At 48.6% G+C, this 19,525-nt stretch overlaps 1 protein-coding gene across 1 annotated transcript; it reads left to right on the forward strand.

The window, feature by feature from the left end:
• The first annotated feature begins 8,059 nt into the window (after positions 1-8,059).
• LOC126532467 (uncharacterized) lies at positions 8,060-17,817 on the forward strand. The gene is made up of 4 exons (XM_072287685.1): positions 8,060-8,164; positions 13,394-13,595; positions 16,714-16,817; positions 17,611-17,817. The coding sequence occupies exons 1-4, from the start codon at positions 8,060-8,062 to the stop codon at positions 17,815-17,817; spliced, it is 618 nt and encodes a 205-aa protein (XP_072143786.1).
• Positions 17,818-19,525: the final 1,708 nt, after the last annotated feature.

The following is a 19,525-nucleotide window of genomic DNA, read 5'->3' on the forward strand; positions in this document are numbered from 1 at the left end:
TTGACAATTTTCCCTTATATGAATCTTCTGCTGCCTTGTGGCCTACTGCAGAACTGATTTGCCATATTGTATGTGCCTGTACATGAATTTGTCGATTTATTAGGCCTTGCTCTGTAATTTGGTGCCCTTCTGGTTAGTTTGGATGGTAGTGCGACCACCCTGGAAAAGCATTGGTTCCAAGTTCAAACCCCGGACCAGCATGTATCTGTCTTCTACTACGAAGCATTCTTTTTAGAGACACCTGTACGAGTTTCCCTTTTTGCTAGATTTTTATCGAGTGCATGGCAATTGCTCCCTCGCATGAATTACTTGCGAGTGCAAGCTCACACATGTTCACGCCCTTCCGTACCATCTATAAAAAAACGATTTCAGTGTCTGTCTCTTTGAAAAGGTATGGGTAGGGTCTGCTTCAAATGTTACGAATATGGCAAAATGAACAGATGCAATAGATTAAATGATGTTGACTAAATACACAAGATCTCTGCGTTGTGCCTGGTGCTCTCTCGGGACAAAAGATGCTTTACCGGCAGACGTGCAGATGTGGAGCGCTACTCACACTTCGCCGTTTTCTGAAGGCCAAGGCGCTAGCCACTAAATCAGCGTTACCCGAGAATAATAGTTAAGCAATTACGTTTGTACCTTCGGCTGTCCGACCACTCAGAGCTGACAAGCTGGCCGTCTGGAGAGCCCATTAGCTGAATAAAGGGGCTAGTGTTGAGGACTTCTGCGGGAACTGCATAGGCTTGAGGATCTCAAATGGCCGCGTGGTTGCATCGAATGAGGGGGCGGTTTTGCAACGTTAAATGCGGAGTTTGGTGGAATAGCGCGACGTCATGGGTGGGATCTTACAAATGGTTCAGTAGTTGTGATTGACCAAGAAGAAGAACAGTGAATGCCCTCGATGAGGGCAAGGGAGAAATGAACTCGATAAAAAGTAGAGCTGGACTATTGTGGGAGAGACTTGGACATGGGGAAGAGACGGACACGTAGTCGGCTGGAGCCCTTCTTGTTATTTATGTAAATTTGTATGTAAACCCTTTTTTTCATCTGTGGGGCACCACTCTGGACCTCAATTTCACCTGGCATGACACGGTATCAACCATGGCACCTTTGTTTGCCGATCGGACCTCCCGACTTCACACAACAGTGTACAACACTGATGTATTCCCTGATACTTCAAAATCATATTTACTCCCACTTGACATCTATGCATTTTGTATATTTCCTTTTGTACTAAAAACTGCATTCTTCTTTCTTTAAAGACTTATGCATTGAGAGGCTAGCTTTCTATGTGACCAGACTTGTAACAATTGAGCAGGCCCTATTTATTTCTATTCAAAGAGACAAGGTTTGTCAGACATAAAGGGTCCCTGAAATGATTTTTGCCCATACATAGACAGTATATTACCTGGAGTGCTTTCTGACAAGCATTTTGTGGCAGTGCATTATAATAAAACAACTACAAAAAATTTGCCCTACACTTAAGCCATGGCATTCCCCTGCCAGTTTTGTACCTTGAAGCCATGGCCACCATGCGGTTGATTTGAACTTTGTGTCCCGGCATCTCTCTCCCTCGCACATTTAATCTCGTTAGTGTGGTGATGGCGACCACAAGAAGTTCATAGGATTCACTCACATTTCCCACAGCGTACTGTCGCTACAGCTTACTCCCTGCACGCGTCTGCAATGCAAGAAGATGAGCACAGCACAGTGCTGGTACCATTCACGTTTTTGCTACCAAAAACGATATGCATTACTACACCTATTTTTCATGTGAGAACCCCTCCACACTAGTATCACATAAAAACAGTCGAACTCATCAGCTGTTTCCGTTCCCGCGCGAGTCTCCTGAAGTCTCCTAATGTAATGCTTTGGGATGAAAGCTATCTGAGAGGATACCTCACTTTCAAACGTATCCCCCTGCGACTATCACAATTTCATATGCTACCATCGCAAAAAAAAAAAAAAAAAAACGCAGCAAACTCACCTCAGACACGGCTTCCTGGCTACCCATTCTGGCGATTCTGTGCTGCTAGCTCTGCTAGGGACGAACGAAGCACAACGTTCTCCCTCGTTGTCAAGGTCCGAAAGTCCCCACATTTCCTTCTTGCAGCCAGTGCTCCTCACGCGTGCGCAGGAAGAGCGCTTAAATCCAATTTTAATGGGCTCGTGCAGACGACAGGCACGAGTCCGTGCCCTGACGTCACTCATGCGGCGCTCGAAGCGCACCGCTCTCGGGGCTAATAACTTCCTATTGAGCCGCGATCATCAATTAACCTTGCCCTCAGTTCCGAAATACGCAGCTGCTATCGGATCCCAACACCTTTCTTCCCCTCCCTCTCTCCCATTCACCACGGCCTTTCGCGAGACGGAAGACGGCACGCTTGCTCTCCGCCTTACCTCGCGCGCGCCAGAGTGTGAGCCGCGATCGTCGGCTACCCTGGCGTGCTTTTACTCGCACATACAGCACACGCCACATCGGTGGTAATATCGGCCTTGGATTTTATACAGAACATCACGGCTACTACAAAAAAGCGCCAGGATTGTTCATATAATTGCTATCGCAATAAAACAGCACTAAAACTGAAGTCGAAAGGGTGACAAAAGCAGAAATGAGAATGTTTATTTAGAATAAAATAAACTCTTGCCACGAAATGTCTAAGCAGATCGCTCTTGATGAACTGGCAAAATGAAATGAATGCCCATGGAAACAAATGTAGTAAGGCCATTATAAATTATTTGAAGTAATAATATTATAAAATCAGCTTCTGCGGAATATTTGGGGAGAATCATGAGTGAATATAAACCATGATCAAAAGCCATGTGGTGATGAGTGCTATATATGCGTTTTTATTCCTCCAGGTGATTTCACCTACCACCACCTGGGAGATGAAGATTCGCATTGAAGATAACATTATCTACTCGCCCTACCCAAGCTCTGAAGTTCCAGTGTGCTCTTTTTACACTCTCGCAAGGGAGAGGCTGCTTGTGGATCCCGATAAGATTGCTCTTGTAAGCACAGCGTTTTCTCTTTTTTATATTATCGAGTAATATCCGGTGTTCTGCTCCTCTGAATGGCCTTGTGTACGTATATAATGAAATGGAAACGCTGGTAAGGTAAAGCGATATTGCGGCATTCCAAGGCAAAATCAAAAGAAGGTGGACGGTACGATTACTCACAAGCGGAGCTAGCAAAATTTCTTCAGCAGACCTGATTTTACCAAATTACCCCACCCACTTATACTTGATTCGTCTTTCTAAGTGCGGCAATATGACAACCTGTTTATTACGTTCGTTGAAAGCAAGGAAGGGTGATGAAAAAGCGCTGTTCTAAACGCCAACCCTAGGATAGGCATAGGTTCTGAGACTGGAAATAGACCTTGTATGACGCGGCTTCAGGGTTCGCATTCCGCGCAGACTCTTCAGAGCAATGACGAAAGAACGTAGCAGAAAGCTGCCTGCGGAAGACAAAGGTTATAAAAGAACGACACATCCTTTAGCACATCCAGCAGAGACCGGTTAAGAAGCACGAACGAAGGGAGATGCGAGAGGAGTGAAATTGAGGGAGAGTAACTGACATTGCTGATATTGTCAACGCCTAGTCTACATGTGTTTAGATTATTGGCTTCCTTAGGTTTTTTTTTTTTTTTACAAATCCCGTTTCTAAGCTTAGGAAAATTCCTTACTTCGAGCAGCTGGTCCTGCGGCTCAATGATTACATTAAAGACAGTTTGGAAATGCTTCTCGTGCAGAAATTGCAATAGTGGCTTAGCGAACTCATCGTCCTTCAGCCAACTTCCAGAAGTGTGCGCTTGACCCATTCTAGGCGTAGTAGCTCCAAGTATCCTCTATCGAGTCGGCCTATTTTTGGGGCAGAGACAGAAGAGGTGGTGAATACTTGCTCATACTTGTTCTCAGGGGACCTGGAAAACCAACTACGTCTCAGGCGTATGACGCATAAAAATAGGGAAAGAACGGCTATTCCATAAACATTTTCAAAACACACAATCAACCTACAAACAAATGTGCTGCACGTAACGAATAACATGGCCCACATTCTGTCTAAATGTTAAATTGTTGCCGTTATTAAAACATCGGGGAAACTTTTGTTAGCATTCAATACATCGCCTTCAGAAAGGGAGAGAACGACGGTTTCCCAACTTTTATTTAACACATAATTAAGCTACGCAGTTAATTCATTCCTGTACCTTGTCCGGACCATTCATGTTCATGAATCTCATTTCTTCGCAATGGGAGCTCTGAATTTCTTTGCCTGACGACACAGTGAAAACTCGCACATAAGGTTTAAGAAGGAAAATAAACGCGATCCATCTTTTGGCTGTCATGCGCGAAAGCAACTGCGACGCTGCGTTCGAGCGCGGCCGTGCTTCTGTTCGGCACGCTCCGACAGTGCCGACCGGCGCCTCCGGCGCGCGCGGCCGTGGCGTTCAGAAGAAGGCAACGGTGGCACCACCTGGAATTTCAATAAAAAAGTACTTCAGCGCGGAGCCTTCGTTGGACCCACTCTCCTCATCTAGTACTCTCTACTTAAGGCCGATTCACACGGCGCGATTTTTACTGAGCGACACAGCGAATTCCGTCGCTCAGCGACCGCCGCGACGTCGTGGACTTTGCGCGACCGGAGTCCAACAACTTGGTCGCGTCGTCGCTGAGTCGCAGCAATGTGGGAGTGGCAATGTGTGTGACCAAACAAATCGCCGTCAAAATAGGCGCTTTTCTGTTTTACCACGCGTTGGTAGCTCTGTGGAGCAATGCCGCGCGCCAACAGTTATGTTCTAATAGGGCGTACCCACAGAGCTTCATAAACATATTTTTTTCTTCCGCTAGCACAATTCGTTTAAAAGGACAAGCTGCACGCTATCCAGGCCGGGAGCAGACGCCACCTCAACATGAGGCACGTACCCACTTCATCGCCACGGTGGTTAAACTCTTCATCGCTACAAATTTTGCCAGCTGCTTATACATGCGCACGCAATAGTAGCTTGTTCTTCTGCAAAGGCAAATACTCCTCCAGGAAAAAGTTGGGGATTCCATAGTAACAACGAAACTAGAGTGTATTAAACGGAACCACCCCACCATAGCCGCACAAGCCGCACGCTCATAGTTGTGGTACTATGCAGCGCCTCACTCACGACATCTGCAAGCTGTCATAAAGTCTCAACGCTTTTAAACGTTAAAAAAATTATGTCCTTATTCTATTATCGAATAATAATAGGAACACTCGAATATTTCACTAGTTTCCATGTTGTTTTTATTTAACGATGCAGGCATGGATACTTCGTGAGCAGGGGGCAACTTTGCGCATTGCTGCGAGGGAAATCGCGTTGCCGCAAACGCATGTGGAAGCTGTCAGCGAGAATCGCTCTGCGACGTACGCGACAGAACTATTTTCTCCGCCCCAATCATGCCATGTGAAGCGACCTTTATACGCGGCCCGGTGGGGGGACCATACGGGGGGCGTGGCTGGCCGCATCCGCCATCTAGTGGCATGCCGACGCTATGAAACGGCGTCTGCTTGTAGAACGCCGAGCTGCTGCATTATTTTATCGGTGCGTTCCTCTCACTGAGCAATTTCCATTGCTTTCTTCACGGTAAAGCACTGGCCGAGTTGTATCAAGCGGCGGTGAAGCTGATGCGACTGCAAGCCGCAAAGAATCTGGTCTTGAACCATGAGGTCGGTTGCGGTGCCAAACTTGCACGATTTGGCGAGCCGTTGAACATATTGAATGAATTCCGTAGTCGGCTCCTCAGCACTTTGTACTCTGCGTTTGTAGTGGATGCGACTGCAAAATTCGTTTTCTTCACGAAAGTGCTTGTCGAACACTTGAAGCGCCGCTTCGTATACGTCAATTTCCTTTGAGTCCTCTGTCCCTTCGTCGGCTTCGGTATGCGTCTCACCCTGGATGAGGTTGTAGTAAACGTTGACGCCCTCCACCCCCAGCGCGTTGAGAAGACGCGCTTTCTTGTGGCCAGGCGTAGCGGTCTTGGCGGCGGCGTCGACATATGCCTCCAAAACGCATCGCCATTTGAGCCAAGGAATAGCCGGTACGCCGGGACATAACACAAATGGTGAGGGGGGGGGGGGGGGCATTGCCGTGTTTGAAGAAGTAGCAGGCAGGGCCGAAGGGTGTGGAAAAGAGCAAAGACGGCGCAGTAGCGTCGAAGGTCAAGCAGATGACGTCATAGTAGCGTTAAAAAAACAGCAAGTGCCGATATGCTACTTGCAAGGAGGGCAGCAGAAGTGGAATATGTAGTGGAGAATGTAGTTGGGAGGCGTAACTCACATGTAGGAGTGATGCACGGGAATTATCCTCGTCGCCAATGTTATGTCGGGAATGGTGGCGGAGCGCGTTAAGCAGCTGCAACACTAGTGGCGTCCGGTCCGGCGTCCGCGGTAGCAGAATGGCAGAACGGTAGATTCGGCAATTTTTCTGAGCTGCATGGCTGTAGTCGAAGATGTGTAGCCCGCACGGAAAGTAAATCCTCGTCGGCAAGTTGGAATGTTATGTCGGGGTGGCCGCCAAGAAGGCCACGCAAGGCACGTTGGGCACGCCGCAGATGGGGACCGAGGCTGAGAGTTCTGAAGCGCGGCGTCTTAATAGGCACAGCGTCGCTATCACAGCGCCCTCTGAGGGCGAGTAAGTTTCGGTCTCGAAACCGAAACCCCTATGTAACAATAATTTCGCCTCGGCAATAGGTATAAAGAACTAAGTATGAAAAACAGAAAAAGTTCGAAAGAAAGTCGGCGGTAGTGAATTTCGAAACTACGACCCCATGGCCTGATGCAGAGTGTCTTATCCACTGGGCTAAACCAGCGCATCTTAGATAGCATATCTATGCGCTCTCCTTTATGATATCATGCAACGTGGACCGAAGTTTCCATTGCCATGCCCGGCGTGACGAAAGCGGTGACGTTAAATTTTCACGGCTTTCCAAGCGTCCCCATTATATTGTTGCGTCCAAGCGCGTAAAAGGGACGCGGATATCAAGAAGAGAAGGAAATAGGAGAACGAAGACTGTGCAGCGGCCATTCCTGCTGTTCGTAGCTTGCTGTTCCTACTCTCGCAGGCCTAAATAAACCCCTTTTCCCCGTGCTTGTAACAAATTGGTGGACGGTGCGGGGTACATCTCGTAACCACGGAGCCTACGCTGCTACAACTTCGCCGAAGCCCTCGAACTGCCGGACTTCCGCCACCCCTACCTGACATGCCTGAATACGCCTGCCACATTCCCGACGGATCTGACGCGGCTTCAAGGCCAGCTCCTGGTGATCCGTCAATAGTGCTGTGTGCCACTCACTTTCCGAGGAAAAGCCGGAGAAGATGTCGACGAGTGGCTCACGAACTACCCTGGGTGAGCCAGTCTAACGGTCGGATGTCGACCGCACAATTGTCCAATGTTGTGGTTTCCCTTACCAACACAGCGCTCGTTTGGCATGAGAATCACGAAGACACGCTCATTTCATGGGAGATTTTCGTCGAGGAGCTCAGAGCGTGTTTCAGAGACTCTAGTGCAAAAAAGAAACGCACTGAACAGACGCTTTCGCAAAGAGCTCAGATTCCCAGTGATGCCTGTACGACTTATATTGAAGAAGTGCTGAAACTGTGTAAAATAACCAACTCTCAAATGTCTGAAGATGACATTTGTTGAAAGGAGTGGCCGAAGACGTCTACAGTTTTTTGATCGGCAAGGAAAGCTTGTATTCTGTGTCTGACGTCATTCGCCACTGCAGGACCTTTGAGACGCTCAAGATGCGACGGATAATACCGAAGTTTGGCTGCCTGACTGATGTCACAACGGTGGAAAGTGTAGACCCCAGTTCGTGTGTTGACCTTCCATCAAATATGGCAGATTATTCGCGAAGAGTTGCTCCATCGAGAAGAGACGTACCGTTGCACACCCGGCATCACTGGTGCGTACTCACCACACGAGATGAGAAACACGGCCGTTTCGTCCGCATGGTAATCGACGGTTGACTCAGTGACCGTTGAGTATACGTCTACCTCACAAACGAGAGGGCCCATGAGCTATCAAGATCATGACCACGACCAACGCCCTCGCCGCACGCACGCCTCCCGGCGGCCGGTGCCTAGCCATGATCAATGTGACCCACCTGCTGGCTATGCAGTCGAAAGCAACATGCGTGACTACATGGAGGAACATAAAAATTTGCGGCATCTGCCGGTGTTTTCCAATGCGGTGTTGCGGGCCACATAGCGAGGTTTCGCAGTCGTCGCCTAACAACGTGGAATGGTCGATCCGGCTCATAAACAAGGACCACACCTCCTATGAGGACAACTCAACAGCCGTACACCCCCTCTTCGTCAGCTGGCGTCCCTCCCGGCAACGATTACTGGCAGAGAAGCTTTCGGAGCCGCTCGCCGGCATCTGACAGGAGCTTGACGCCACCGCTATCTTCTTGTGCACCGCGTTTACGTCAATCTCCACCACCCGTGCGCCGCTCTGCCTCGCCTTCAGAACCGGAAAACGAGCTAGCGCGGCCGACGGGGGTGAGGTCGCTCGACACGTGCTATCGACAGAAACGCCCCCTGCAGTTGCTATGATTAAGAACAAAGTGCAAGTACTTGATGATGATATTTCTACAATGGCTTTAGTTGATACCGGAGCAACTGTGTCCGTAATGAGTCTCGGTTTTAAAGGTCGGTTGGGGCGCAAAGTTGTATTTCGGTGGGACCAGGCCGCAATGTATTGTGGAGTTAGCGGTGAGTCGTTGCGCCCTGTTTGTGTGTGCAAGTGCTGAAGCATCCTTGGCTGGTGGAGTTTTCGCCATCCCCGATCGGCGCACGAAGTGATTTTGGGCATCGACTTTTTGCGACAGTGGGGTGCGACCGTCGATTGCCGCATGGGGGAAGTTTGCGTCGATGGTCATGTTTTGTCCGGGCTCTTAGAGGAGACTTGCAGTCAAGGTGAAGTTTGTGCTTTAAATAGGTGAAGCGCAAGTAGTGACAACACACAAGAAGAAATACAGACAGGACAAGGCGCTTGGTGATATTGGCGCTTCACCTATTGAAAGCTATGCGCCAACTATCCCCTCAACGTGTTTTACTGAGGTTTGTGTATCTGTAGATACTGTTGTGCCTGCGTCTACCTCTATGTGCGTGCCGGTGGTATGTCACGGTGAAGTTCCAAACAGTTTCAGTGCCTGCGTAGAGCCAATACATCTAAACTGTGTGAAGAAAGCTTTTTGGCCCTCATTGTGTGGTATCCATCAGCAACGGGCGTGCTGGCTTGTGCACGGCCAACTGCTCAGCAGAACCCGCCATGCTTCCAGAAGGCTTGAAAGTCGCCTGCTTTACAGAATACACGTCTTCGTCCATAGCCGTGCTAACAGACCTGCGGTGTGAACCTGCTGACCTTCACCACGTCTCAGACAAAAAGCTTCTGTGTATGATAAACAAGTCGCTCAGCACAAGGGAGCGCCATGCCTTGGTAGACACGCTTTCTAAGCATCTGTCAGCGTTTGACTTTGCGCAGCCGGAGAACACGTTCTCGACTCCCGAGTCGCGAACACGCCATACTATCGATACGGGATCTGCGCACCCGATCATGCAAAAGCATTATTGCGTGTCGCCTAACGAGCGCAAGATAATCGGGGAACAAGCGAGTGACATGATGGAAAATGAGCAAAACGCGAACAAGGTAAATGCAGGAGCCAATGTTTCGACAAGTGGACTTGTCTTCTTCAAGGCGACATATGCTTTCCTCGCCACAGTATATATAGGTGGGGTTCTTCTAAAGGGGAGGGGGTGGGAGGCGGGAGGACGCGGAAACGAGGGAAAATGTGTCCTGTAGTCCTTGGGAAGCTCCGGTCATACTCGTCAGAAAGAAAGACGGTAACTGGAGATTTTACGTCGATTATCGAAGATTAAACGCCGTGACTGAGAAGAATGTCTATCCGCTGCCACGGATGGATGATGTAATTGCCTTCATTCGGCCTCTTATTTTTCTTCAGTGCACCTACGCTCAGAACATCCCGATACACCCGATATCCCGATACAGCCGGCAGACAAGGAGAAAACAGCCTTCATAGCCCCGGATCGATTATTGGAATTCGTTGTGAAGCCATTTGGGTTGTGCAACGCTCCAGCAACCATTGAAAGCTTCATGGACACCATTCTGCGAGGGTTAAAGCGGATCATCTGTATGTGCTATCTTGACGACGTTATATTCGGGCGCACATTCAATAAGCACAATACGCGCCTGGATATTGTCCTCGATTGCATAAAAAACACTGGTCTCGTTCTGAACTCCAAGAAATTTAACTTTGGTGACCGTCAAACCCTTGTGCTGGGTCATCTTGTTGACAAAGACGGTATCCGGCCTGATCCCCTCAAGACGGCAGCTGTTGAGGCATTCAGTGCACATCAGTCAGTGAAGCAACTTCGTAGTTTTCTGGGTCTTTGCTCTTACTTTCGCCGATTTATTCCATGTTTTAGTGACGTCGCTTATCCTCTGACAAACCTGCTACATAATAACGCACGGTTTGAGTGGACACCCGAGTGCGACTCTGCATTTCGTCAGTTTAAGTTCCTGCTGACCTCCCGACCAATCCTTCGCCACTTCAATCCTACTGCGCCGACAGAAATCCACACAGATGCCAGTGGCGTTGGTCTGGGTGCCGTCTTGGTCGAACGCTATGACGACGATCAGCACGTGTTTGCTTATGCAAGCCGCTCATTAAGCAAACCTGAACGCAATTACACGGTGACAGAGCATGAATGCCTCGCTGTAATCTGTGCGGTTCAGCGATTTTGCTCGTACTTGTACGGACGCCCATTCCTAGTCGTCACAGACCACCATCCTCTGTGCTGGCTCATGAACCTTCGCGACCCTTGTGGTCGACTTGTGCGCTGGTCTTTGAGGTTGCAGGAATATAACTTCACTGTTTCCTACAAGAATGGCCGAAAACATGCTGACGCAGACTGCCTTTCCCGTATGCCGCGTACCACGACGGACTGCGACGCAGACGATTTTGATCATCTCGTTGCTTCTGTGACATCTCCTTTTGCAGATATCGATGCGTTCAAAGCAGAACAACGGACAGACACCAAATTTGAGCCACTCTTCATTTCTGCCCATTCAAGTGCGACAAGCAGCTATTGTGTACGTGACGGGCTCCTGTACAAGGAACAAGGAAGGGCCTGGCCGCCTCTTTGCAGAGCCGACCTCGGGACCACTCCACCTCGAGGAAGAAGAGAGCACCGGTCCTCCTCCCCCTCCCCCTTAGAGCACCCCTTTTCTGCCGCAAGGCTTGGCCTATTAAACGCAGAAATAAAGACGCACTAAAAAAAAAGGCACTACTCAAGCCCGGGTGCACGCTTCCTTCTAGCGGTGCCGGAGCGTCTCCGGCCAGCAATACTTCAGGCGATGCACGATGACCCTACCTCCAGCCACTTAGGCACTGTGAGCCCCCTTTATCGCATGCTTTTACTGGCCCCGCACCGCAGGCGACATTCAGTTGAGTTGTATGTCGCCAGCTGCATACAGTGCCAACGTCGCAAACGCCCAACTACTGCCCCATCTGGTCTCCTTCAATCTGTGCCGCCTCCCAGCTCACCCTTTCGGCAAGTTGGCATTGATCTGTTAGGCCCTTTTGCTCAGTCATCTAAGGGGAACCGCTGGATAATTGTCTGCGCCGACCATTTCACACGCAATTGTGAGACGGCGGCTATACCATCAGCCACTGCCACCGAAGTGTCGCTGTTCTTACTTGACGTTATTGTTCTACGGCATGGACCACCTGCTATTATTATAAGTGACCGGGGACGTCAATTCACGGTGGGTATCGTGGAAGAGTTTGTGCGTTTATGTAACTCGCACCTCAGGCACTCGACGCCGTACCATCTGCAAACGAACGGCCTCACTGAGCGCACTAATCGAACAATTACCAATATGCTTTCCATGTGTGTTACATGCGATCGTAAAAATTGGGATGGAGTTCTACCATTTATTACTTACGCCTACAACACCCCCAAACACGAGACAACCGGCTCAAGGCCCTTCTTCCTTCTATACGCTCAGCCGCCTCGGTATACGCTCCACACTGTCCTCCAGTTTTACCACCACGACAATCCTACGGTGGCCGATAGGCTATGCCTCGCTGAAGAGGCTCGGAGACTTGAGCGTCTGCGGACTCTGGCTCCAAACTTCAAAGCCCACTGCGACACCCGACATCAGCCTGTTACATATCATCCTGGTGATCTTGTTTGGCTTTGGACTACCACAAGGAAGTGCGGTTTGTGCCAAAAGCTGCTGGCAAACTACGATGGACCGTATGTTGATATCGACAATGTCAACGAAATGAACTATACTCTAGTGCGCCTCACGAACACTGGCAGGCGTTCTGCTGGGACACAAGTCGTGCATGTCACACGGTTGAAATCATGCACGCTACGACAAGCTATAGTTGACTCGCCCAGTGGGGTTTGCCTGTAAGAAGAGGTATGTTGCGTCCGAGCGCGTAAAGGGGACGCGGGGATCAAGACGAGAAGGGAAGAGGAGAACGAAGACTGTGCAGCTGCCATTGTTGCTGTTCATCGCCCGCTGTTCCTGCTCTCGCACGCCTAAATAAGCCCCTTTTCCCCGCGTTTGTCACCATATTCCATTTAAGTATGGAGAGGTAGCACGACGTCGCGGATCGAAGTACACCGGCCTTGTGCTGTCTTAGAGGCATTGGCCAAGCGTGTCAACGCGCTAGCTCGCCCCCGAAGAGTTCATAGCTAGAAGGGCCGCTCAGCGGCGTTCAATTGGACAGTATTGTATTCGCATGCACTGGTCATAAGAAGTGCTCAAGCGTCCTGAGATTTTTTTTTCCTTTTTGGGCCGAGGGGAGGTTGAGTGGACCTTCATTTTTATGTAAGCCAAAATTGCAACTCTTGTTTTTTTTTTACTTGAGCATCCCATGCGTCAATAAGTAAGTGAAATTGAGCAAGCCACCACAGCGCTTAAGGAGAAGCAGCAATTCCGCACTGCTGTGATGAGGAGTAACCGGCGTCGTAGGTTAGTGGCTAAGCGTTGCCCCCCGCTGCTGTGCTCGAGGTCACGAGTTCGTGCCCGGCCGCGGCGACCGCGTTTCGATGAGGGATAAAGACAAGAATGGTTGTGTGCGTGCATTCAGGTGCTAGTTAAACAACCTCAGGTGGTCGAAAGTTTTGTGGAGTCTCAGTTATGGCGCACCTCACAACTTAATCGTGGTTTTGGGCACGTAAAATCTCAAATAAATTTTGCGTGAGGGGAAGTGTTCTAACCTAAAGAACAAGCGCGGGAACGGCCGGAAAATGTAAAAGCTTTCATGAAGTCAAGATTGCGTTCACGTTCGTGGCACTTCTCTTTGTCCTGTGAATACTTGCAGTTTAGTGATGTCATCAGCCTCACACGTGCTGAGGCGCTGGCGGGCATGGAACGCTACGCCGTCGGTTTCCGGCAGCATGGCGTGCTTTCGGGAGACCGGATGTGCATTCATCTGGACAATACGGTGGAAAATCTATTGGCTATGTACGGCTGCGTCCTAGCAGGAGCTACCATTGTCTTAGCGAAGACATCGCTGACTGAAGGTAAGTAGGGAAATTATTCAGCATAAATTCCCAGTGTGTGGCTCTTACTAGAGCGCTCTCTGTACAAAGACCTTCCTGTGAAGGTTGTGGAAGTGTTTCTGGAAAGCTAGTTGATGATGGGCACACCAAGGAACGCCTTTACGAAAACTTAATATTGTGAAAGACTGCCAGTTTTGCCCAAACGGCGTAACAGTGAAACGAATCGCAAGTATTAGCGCAGTGCAAGAAATATTTAATCGGTGTTCTAACAATACTCGAAAATGACTTGGCGCGATGAAGCACAGTAGACTACGGCGGTGCAGCAGAAACAGCACTTCGCTACATATACCACGTATCTCAAAAAATTGGCTGGGGCTTAGCTAAGGTTAAGCCTGGATATCTCGATGCGAAAAGGTTCGGTGAGTCTTATGGTTTAGCTTATGGTTATGGTTGATAATTTAGCCTATGGTCATGCTTACGGTTTAGCTTATGGTTATGCTTTGTGATTTAGCCTATGGATATGCTTACGATGTAACTTATGGATATGCTTATGGTTTAAGTTATGAATATGCTTGCGGTTTAGCTTATGGTTATGCTTTATGGTTTAGCCTATAATTATGTTTACGGTTTCACTTATGGATATGCTTTGGTTAGCTTATGGTTATGATGTACATGTGCCTTGTGTAGTTATACAAATTGCTTATCAATTATATATACCATACGTTATGCAGGATTAATAAACTTCTTTATTCATCATTGTTGGGCACATCCTCTTGCGATTTCTTTACAGCCATAAATACAGCTCTGTGTATCGGTAGTATCACTCTTTTCTTCTTCCCTGTTGAATGCGCACACCTATTCTCTGGCAAGCGGTTATATAGTCGGCCTCCGCGATAAACACGCGCTTGCGGCGAACGTCAAACGATGACGCATAGCTCGCGGCAGTGGCCACCTGCGCCGACTCCGAAGACGCTTACGGAGCCAATTCAGACATACGCCGGCTCGCGCGAAGCACGGTGTTGACTAGCGTAGGGAAGCTTTTCGCTTCAAAAGCTGTCGCGATGAAGAGTGCCAGAAGCGGCGTTAAGGCGCCGCGCCTCAATGACGCACTAGATGAGACCGCCGGGAAACCGTCAGCGTTCGTCGACGCCAAATGCAAAAAATAGGCATAGACACTTGGAGCCGAACGTTTACTATCCGCTGAGCTCATAGTAGTCGTCGCACCATGGTATGATATGCACATAGCTCACCCACAAAATTACAGTTTGCGCGCACAACTTACATCGCAACGCTGTGATGATTTAGTCACCATGGCCTTCCGTGCTTCCGGCCTTCCACACACTTTTGGTTTAATGTATACGGGATTTGCGGACCGACCCACCCGGGGGAAATCGGTAGTTTCGTTTTCCTGCACTTCTATCCTATCTTCATATTACTCACTCGATTTCTATCTTCCTTGTCCTCTTATTTCTTTGTACTACAGACTTTACGGGCAGCAACGGTTAACCTTGTGCGACATACCCACCCTTGGGTATTCATATTTGCTTTTAGCAGCGGCGTGCAGTTAGCATATGCAGGACCTGTCCTATCCAGGTTCAGCAGCATCTAGGGCTAGTATTGTTTCGCCTTCAGGGAGAAGGGTTCATCGACCTCAGGGCTGGTGGCCTCAAGAGCTTCGAGACATGAGACGAGGCCCTCTCGTCAAACATGCCGCTCGCAAAAGCGCCTTTCCAGCGTCTCGGAAAAGATGCTGGACAAAACACCCATTCAGACGGCACCCTTAGCGCCGAATGAACCGCGCCAATCTCTCGAACACTCCAAAAGAGAGAAACCCCGCATTACGGCACCCGGAAAGGGGTCTGTGAGCTAAGTCGTGTCTGTTAAACACACTGCAGAAAATCCACTTTCATCAGGCGTGCACATATTACAGTGGAACATCAGAGGACTCCTCCACAACCTCGATATTGTTAAAGAAATCCTACATATATTTAATGCAAAGGTGCTGTGGGTTCAAGAAACACACCGTATATCTACACAAAACAACTTAATACAATACGCCATTTTTCGGAAAAACCGAGGCGACGCTGTCGCGTTGTCTGGTCGTGTAGCAATAGTTGCAGACAAGTATGTCGCTTGTCAACAGATGGCGCAACCATGTGGCGCTTCATATGACCCTTGAGGTAATGTCAGTTCAGCCAATACTTTTTAATTGGTTGCTGTATGTTTTATATACATGCCACCAAACTATCATTTCGGAAAAGCTAATTTTTATATGGTTAATGAGCTTGCAGAACCCTACATACTTGGGGATAATATTACCACTCACAACACGTTGTGGTGAGACTCGGAATATGACCCGAGAGGTCAACTTATAGAAAACTTTCTTCAGCACTCTGAGACGTGTCTCTCCAATAAGAAGGAAACAACATATTACAATGTTTGTCAAACTTCGTGTTCATTAGTAGAGCTGCCCATTGGCGCTCCTCTCCATTTCCTGATTTAGAATGGCATGCAATCAATAATTCATTTGTAAGTGACCACTTCTCTGTAACTATAGGCTTAGTAACACATCATGCCCCTCTCTTGAATCTAGCCTCAGCCGATTGCAAGTTTTTAAGGCATCCCCCTACTTATCACGACATTTTGTAAATAATCTCAGTATAGATCATGCCGTATGATCCCTTACCCCTTTTAGTATTGACGCAGTGGAAAATTTCATCCGTTAAAGAAAAGGTCGTTCAAGTGGAAGACGAGCGCCCTGACGGAACGATGACTGCAGACAGGCTCTAAAGAAGCAAAAAAAAAGCATGGGGCATTCTGCGCCGACACCCAACTGCAGAATACATTACTGAATACAAATATTATAAATCACAGGGATGCGCACGCTTGCTCTCCTAAGCTGGGAGAGCAAGCGGGTTATAGGATTCGGAAATCGAATCCTATAACCGGGTAGATACGCATATCTACCCGCGGGTAGATATGCATGATATGATGCGGGTAGATATGCATATCTACCCGCATCATAGTCATTCCCAGAAGATTGCAGTAGCCAATGAACAAATACGACAGGTTCTTTGTAAATGTAACATTGTTGGAACGAACGACTGAGCGCGTGGTTGCTGGCATATTGCCTTTGCAGGAGAAATCCGCTACCATGCAGGAGACGGTGACTGCACACATATCATCACTGACGAGCAGTATGCCGTGAAGGTCAAGGCAGCAGTCGCAAGCCTGAATATAAAGGTATGAGGCCACGTGTTTACAAACTTCCTCGCGTGCTTACTTTCGGAACACGTGCGCAAATTTCCCTCTCTTCTAAAGGGAAATCACACCACGAAGTAATTGGTGTAACTTGTACTGTAAGCTCTACAGACAAATTTAACTGTTTCAACTTCCGCGCATAATAAAAAAAAATTTTACGCCTATTGCATTTACGCCCCAAAGAGGTAACCACCGAAGCTGCGGGCGCTGAGTGTCACAGCAACAGTGAAAGTAGTCACAAATAGGTTTTCTAACACATGACATTGAAATGTGTGTTACCTATGCAAGATAAACGTTTCTCGGCAACTCTCGACAAGAGATGCGCAGCGCACTTTGAGGAAAAATCTACCCCACAGATGTCAGCCAAGACGGCGGAAGAAGGTGACACAGAGCTCCCATATCGATCACAGCATCTATACCATCATACGCCACAAAACTATCGCGCTACAGCACGTGTGTCTCAAAGAGCTAGGTTTTTCTGCTTACTTTAATTGGAGCACCAGCGGAAATAATCCGAGCGCCAAAGAAATATTCTCCGCACCCCCCACCCCCCACCAGAATATTTATACCTAGCATTTTATTCCTAGTACCAATCCTAGCTTATTGCGCTCGCAAGGGACAATACGACGTTGCCTGAATTCGTCTATAATAGATATGTGCCAGATCGCGACTAGCCGCGCACGTGTGTCTGGTGGTGTCTTCTGCTATAAGTGTAATTCATTTTCAGTGCCTTATATATGCAAAACATTCGCACTCGAATCTGCACCTCTCGCAGGCACTCTTTTGCATGGGTCGTGCCATGGGCTTTGTGTCTGCTTCCGACTTTTTGAAGCTGGACGAGCAAGACTTCCGCGAGTGTGCCATTGCCGACCCTCGTAGCACCGTTCTAGCCGTGTGCTACACGTCGGGAACCACGGGGATGCCGAAGGGCGCTGAGATTACGCACTACAACCTCGTTGCCGGCTACTACATGATGAGGTAGGAGACGCAGCTGTACATTAGTGTAAAACATATCAAAATCAGCAACCGGCCTATTTGTGTACATGCCAGCGGGAAAATAGCAACGAGCCTTATTTTTAAGGACTGTATAACTTTATTCACCTCGTATGCTCCGTTCCACACAGTGGGCAGCATCGGCAAGAGTTAGGGCGCTACATTGTCGGTCGCATAATGAGAACAAGAAATGGTGCAAAATGTAGGAAATGTTTCCAAATACGGACTCACATTTTAACATAGAAGGTGTGTCCAGCTGCTCGCAATTTATTATACTGCTTTTTGTAATGATAATTAGAGATGGCGGCGTTACACTGACATTTACAAAATAAAATTACAAAACTCATCTTAGGATGACTGTCGATGGTAGTGTGATTGGAAACCAGGCAATGCTGCGATGCACTGTATTGCTGATGTCACGTTTGTTTAAAAGTTGTAGTGTTCATACTTCGACTTCGACTGTGAGACATGCACTGCCTCTGTTGTTTGTCCACTTTGGCAAGGTTTGACGCACTCGCTTGGCAAGGTTGCCCATGTACATGACGGCACAACGAAGACTGCGACGATAACGCAGTGAAGGCGATGTGATGGCAAATGAATGACATGCATGGAAGGACGGAGGCGGTATGACGACGACTGCATGGTTTAATCAGATGAGAATTCTGAAATAATGATAATGGTATGACGACGACAGCAAGACGGCTACGGCATGAGGGCCGTGGGATCGCGACGACTGCATGGCGACGATTGTTGGACGAAGACGCTATAATATGAAAACCAACGTATGGCGACTTTATGACGACTATGCAATGACGACAACCGCATGGCCACGATGTGAGGACATGGCTGGCGACGAATGTATTATCACGAAATGACACTTGGAGATGTGCACAGTGTCAGCAAGACAGATAGCTGGACAAGATGTCGTCGATACTCCAAAGCCTGCGTCCTCAGTCTCCACTTCCTCTTCTTTAGCGCCCGCATCTTGCACAGCGTGCGTCCCAGTCGTAACTTCTATCATGGCGCTGGATCGGGACTCCTAGTGGCATTTTTCCCCCGCCAAAAGAAGCGCTTTGACATGATGTCTACTAAACTAGAAAGCACAGAACAACAGCGCTGTGCGCACATAGGAAGCGTCGGACAACATTTGGCGTTCTGCAAAGTGAAAGTGTAGAAGGCGGCAGTGGTCAGGAATGTACCACTTTAACGCACGAACTACGGTTTGAGGCGAACAACGTGGATTGGCATTGTGTGGTGCTGTCGACACCGAGGCGACGTGGCACCATCCGGGTGACTTCGTAGTTCACTTCAATAATGCGGCGTAGCGCTTTGTAAGGTTATCAGGCAAACCATGATGACGGATCGGACTCCACACGCAGACTTGGTCACCTGGCTCGTATTCGACTTGCCGATGCCGAAGGTTGTAGCGCCGTGTGTCTGTACGCTACTGCACTGTAATGTGTGCGCGCGAGTTGACGAGCTTTGTCTGCGTGTTGAGTAAGTAGCTCAGCGTCGAAAGTATGGGAGGATCGATGTCGTGCGGAAACATTGCGTCTATCATCGCGTCTACCATCGCCTCGACCTTACGCCTGCAGACGAAACGGAATGGCGCGAATCGTGTGGTTTATTGAATACCGTGTCATACGTGAATGTAACGTACGGCAGGACGTGGTCCGATGTTTTATGCTGGACGTCTA

The sequence above is a fragment of the Dermacentor andersoni genome, chromosome 4, assembly GCF_023375885.2.
Source record: "Dermacentor andersoni chromosome 4, qqDerAnde1_hic_scaffold, whole genome shotgun sequence".
Lineage (NCBI taxonomy): Eukaryota > Metazoa > Arthropoda > Arachnida > Ixodida > Ixodidae > Dermacentor > Dermacentor andersoni.

Coding starts and splice junctions, on each gene's coding strand:
- LOC126532467 (XM_072287685.1), top strand. CDS start 8,060: ATGACCACGACCAACGCCCTCGCCGCACGCACGCCTCCCGGCGGCCGG. Junction 13,596..16,713: donor GAAGACATCGCTGACTGAAG/GTAAGTAGGGAA, acceptor TTGCCTTTGCAG/GAGAAATCCGCTACCATGCA. Junction 16,818..17,610: donor TCGCAAGCCTGAATATAAAG/GTATGAGGCCAC, acceptor CACCTCTCGCAG/GCACTCTTTTGCATGGGTCG.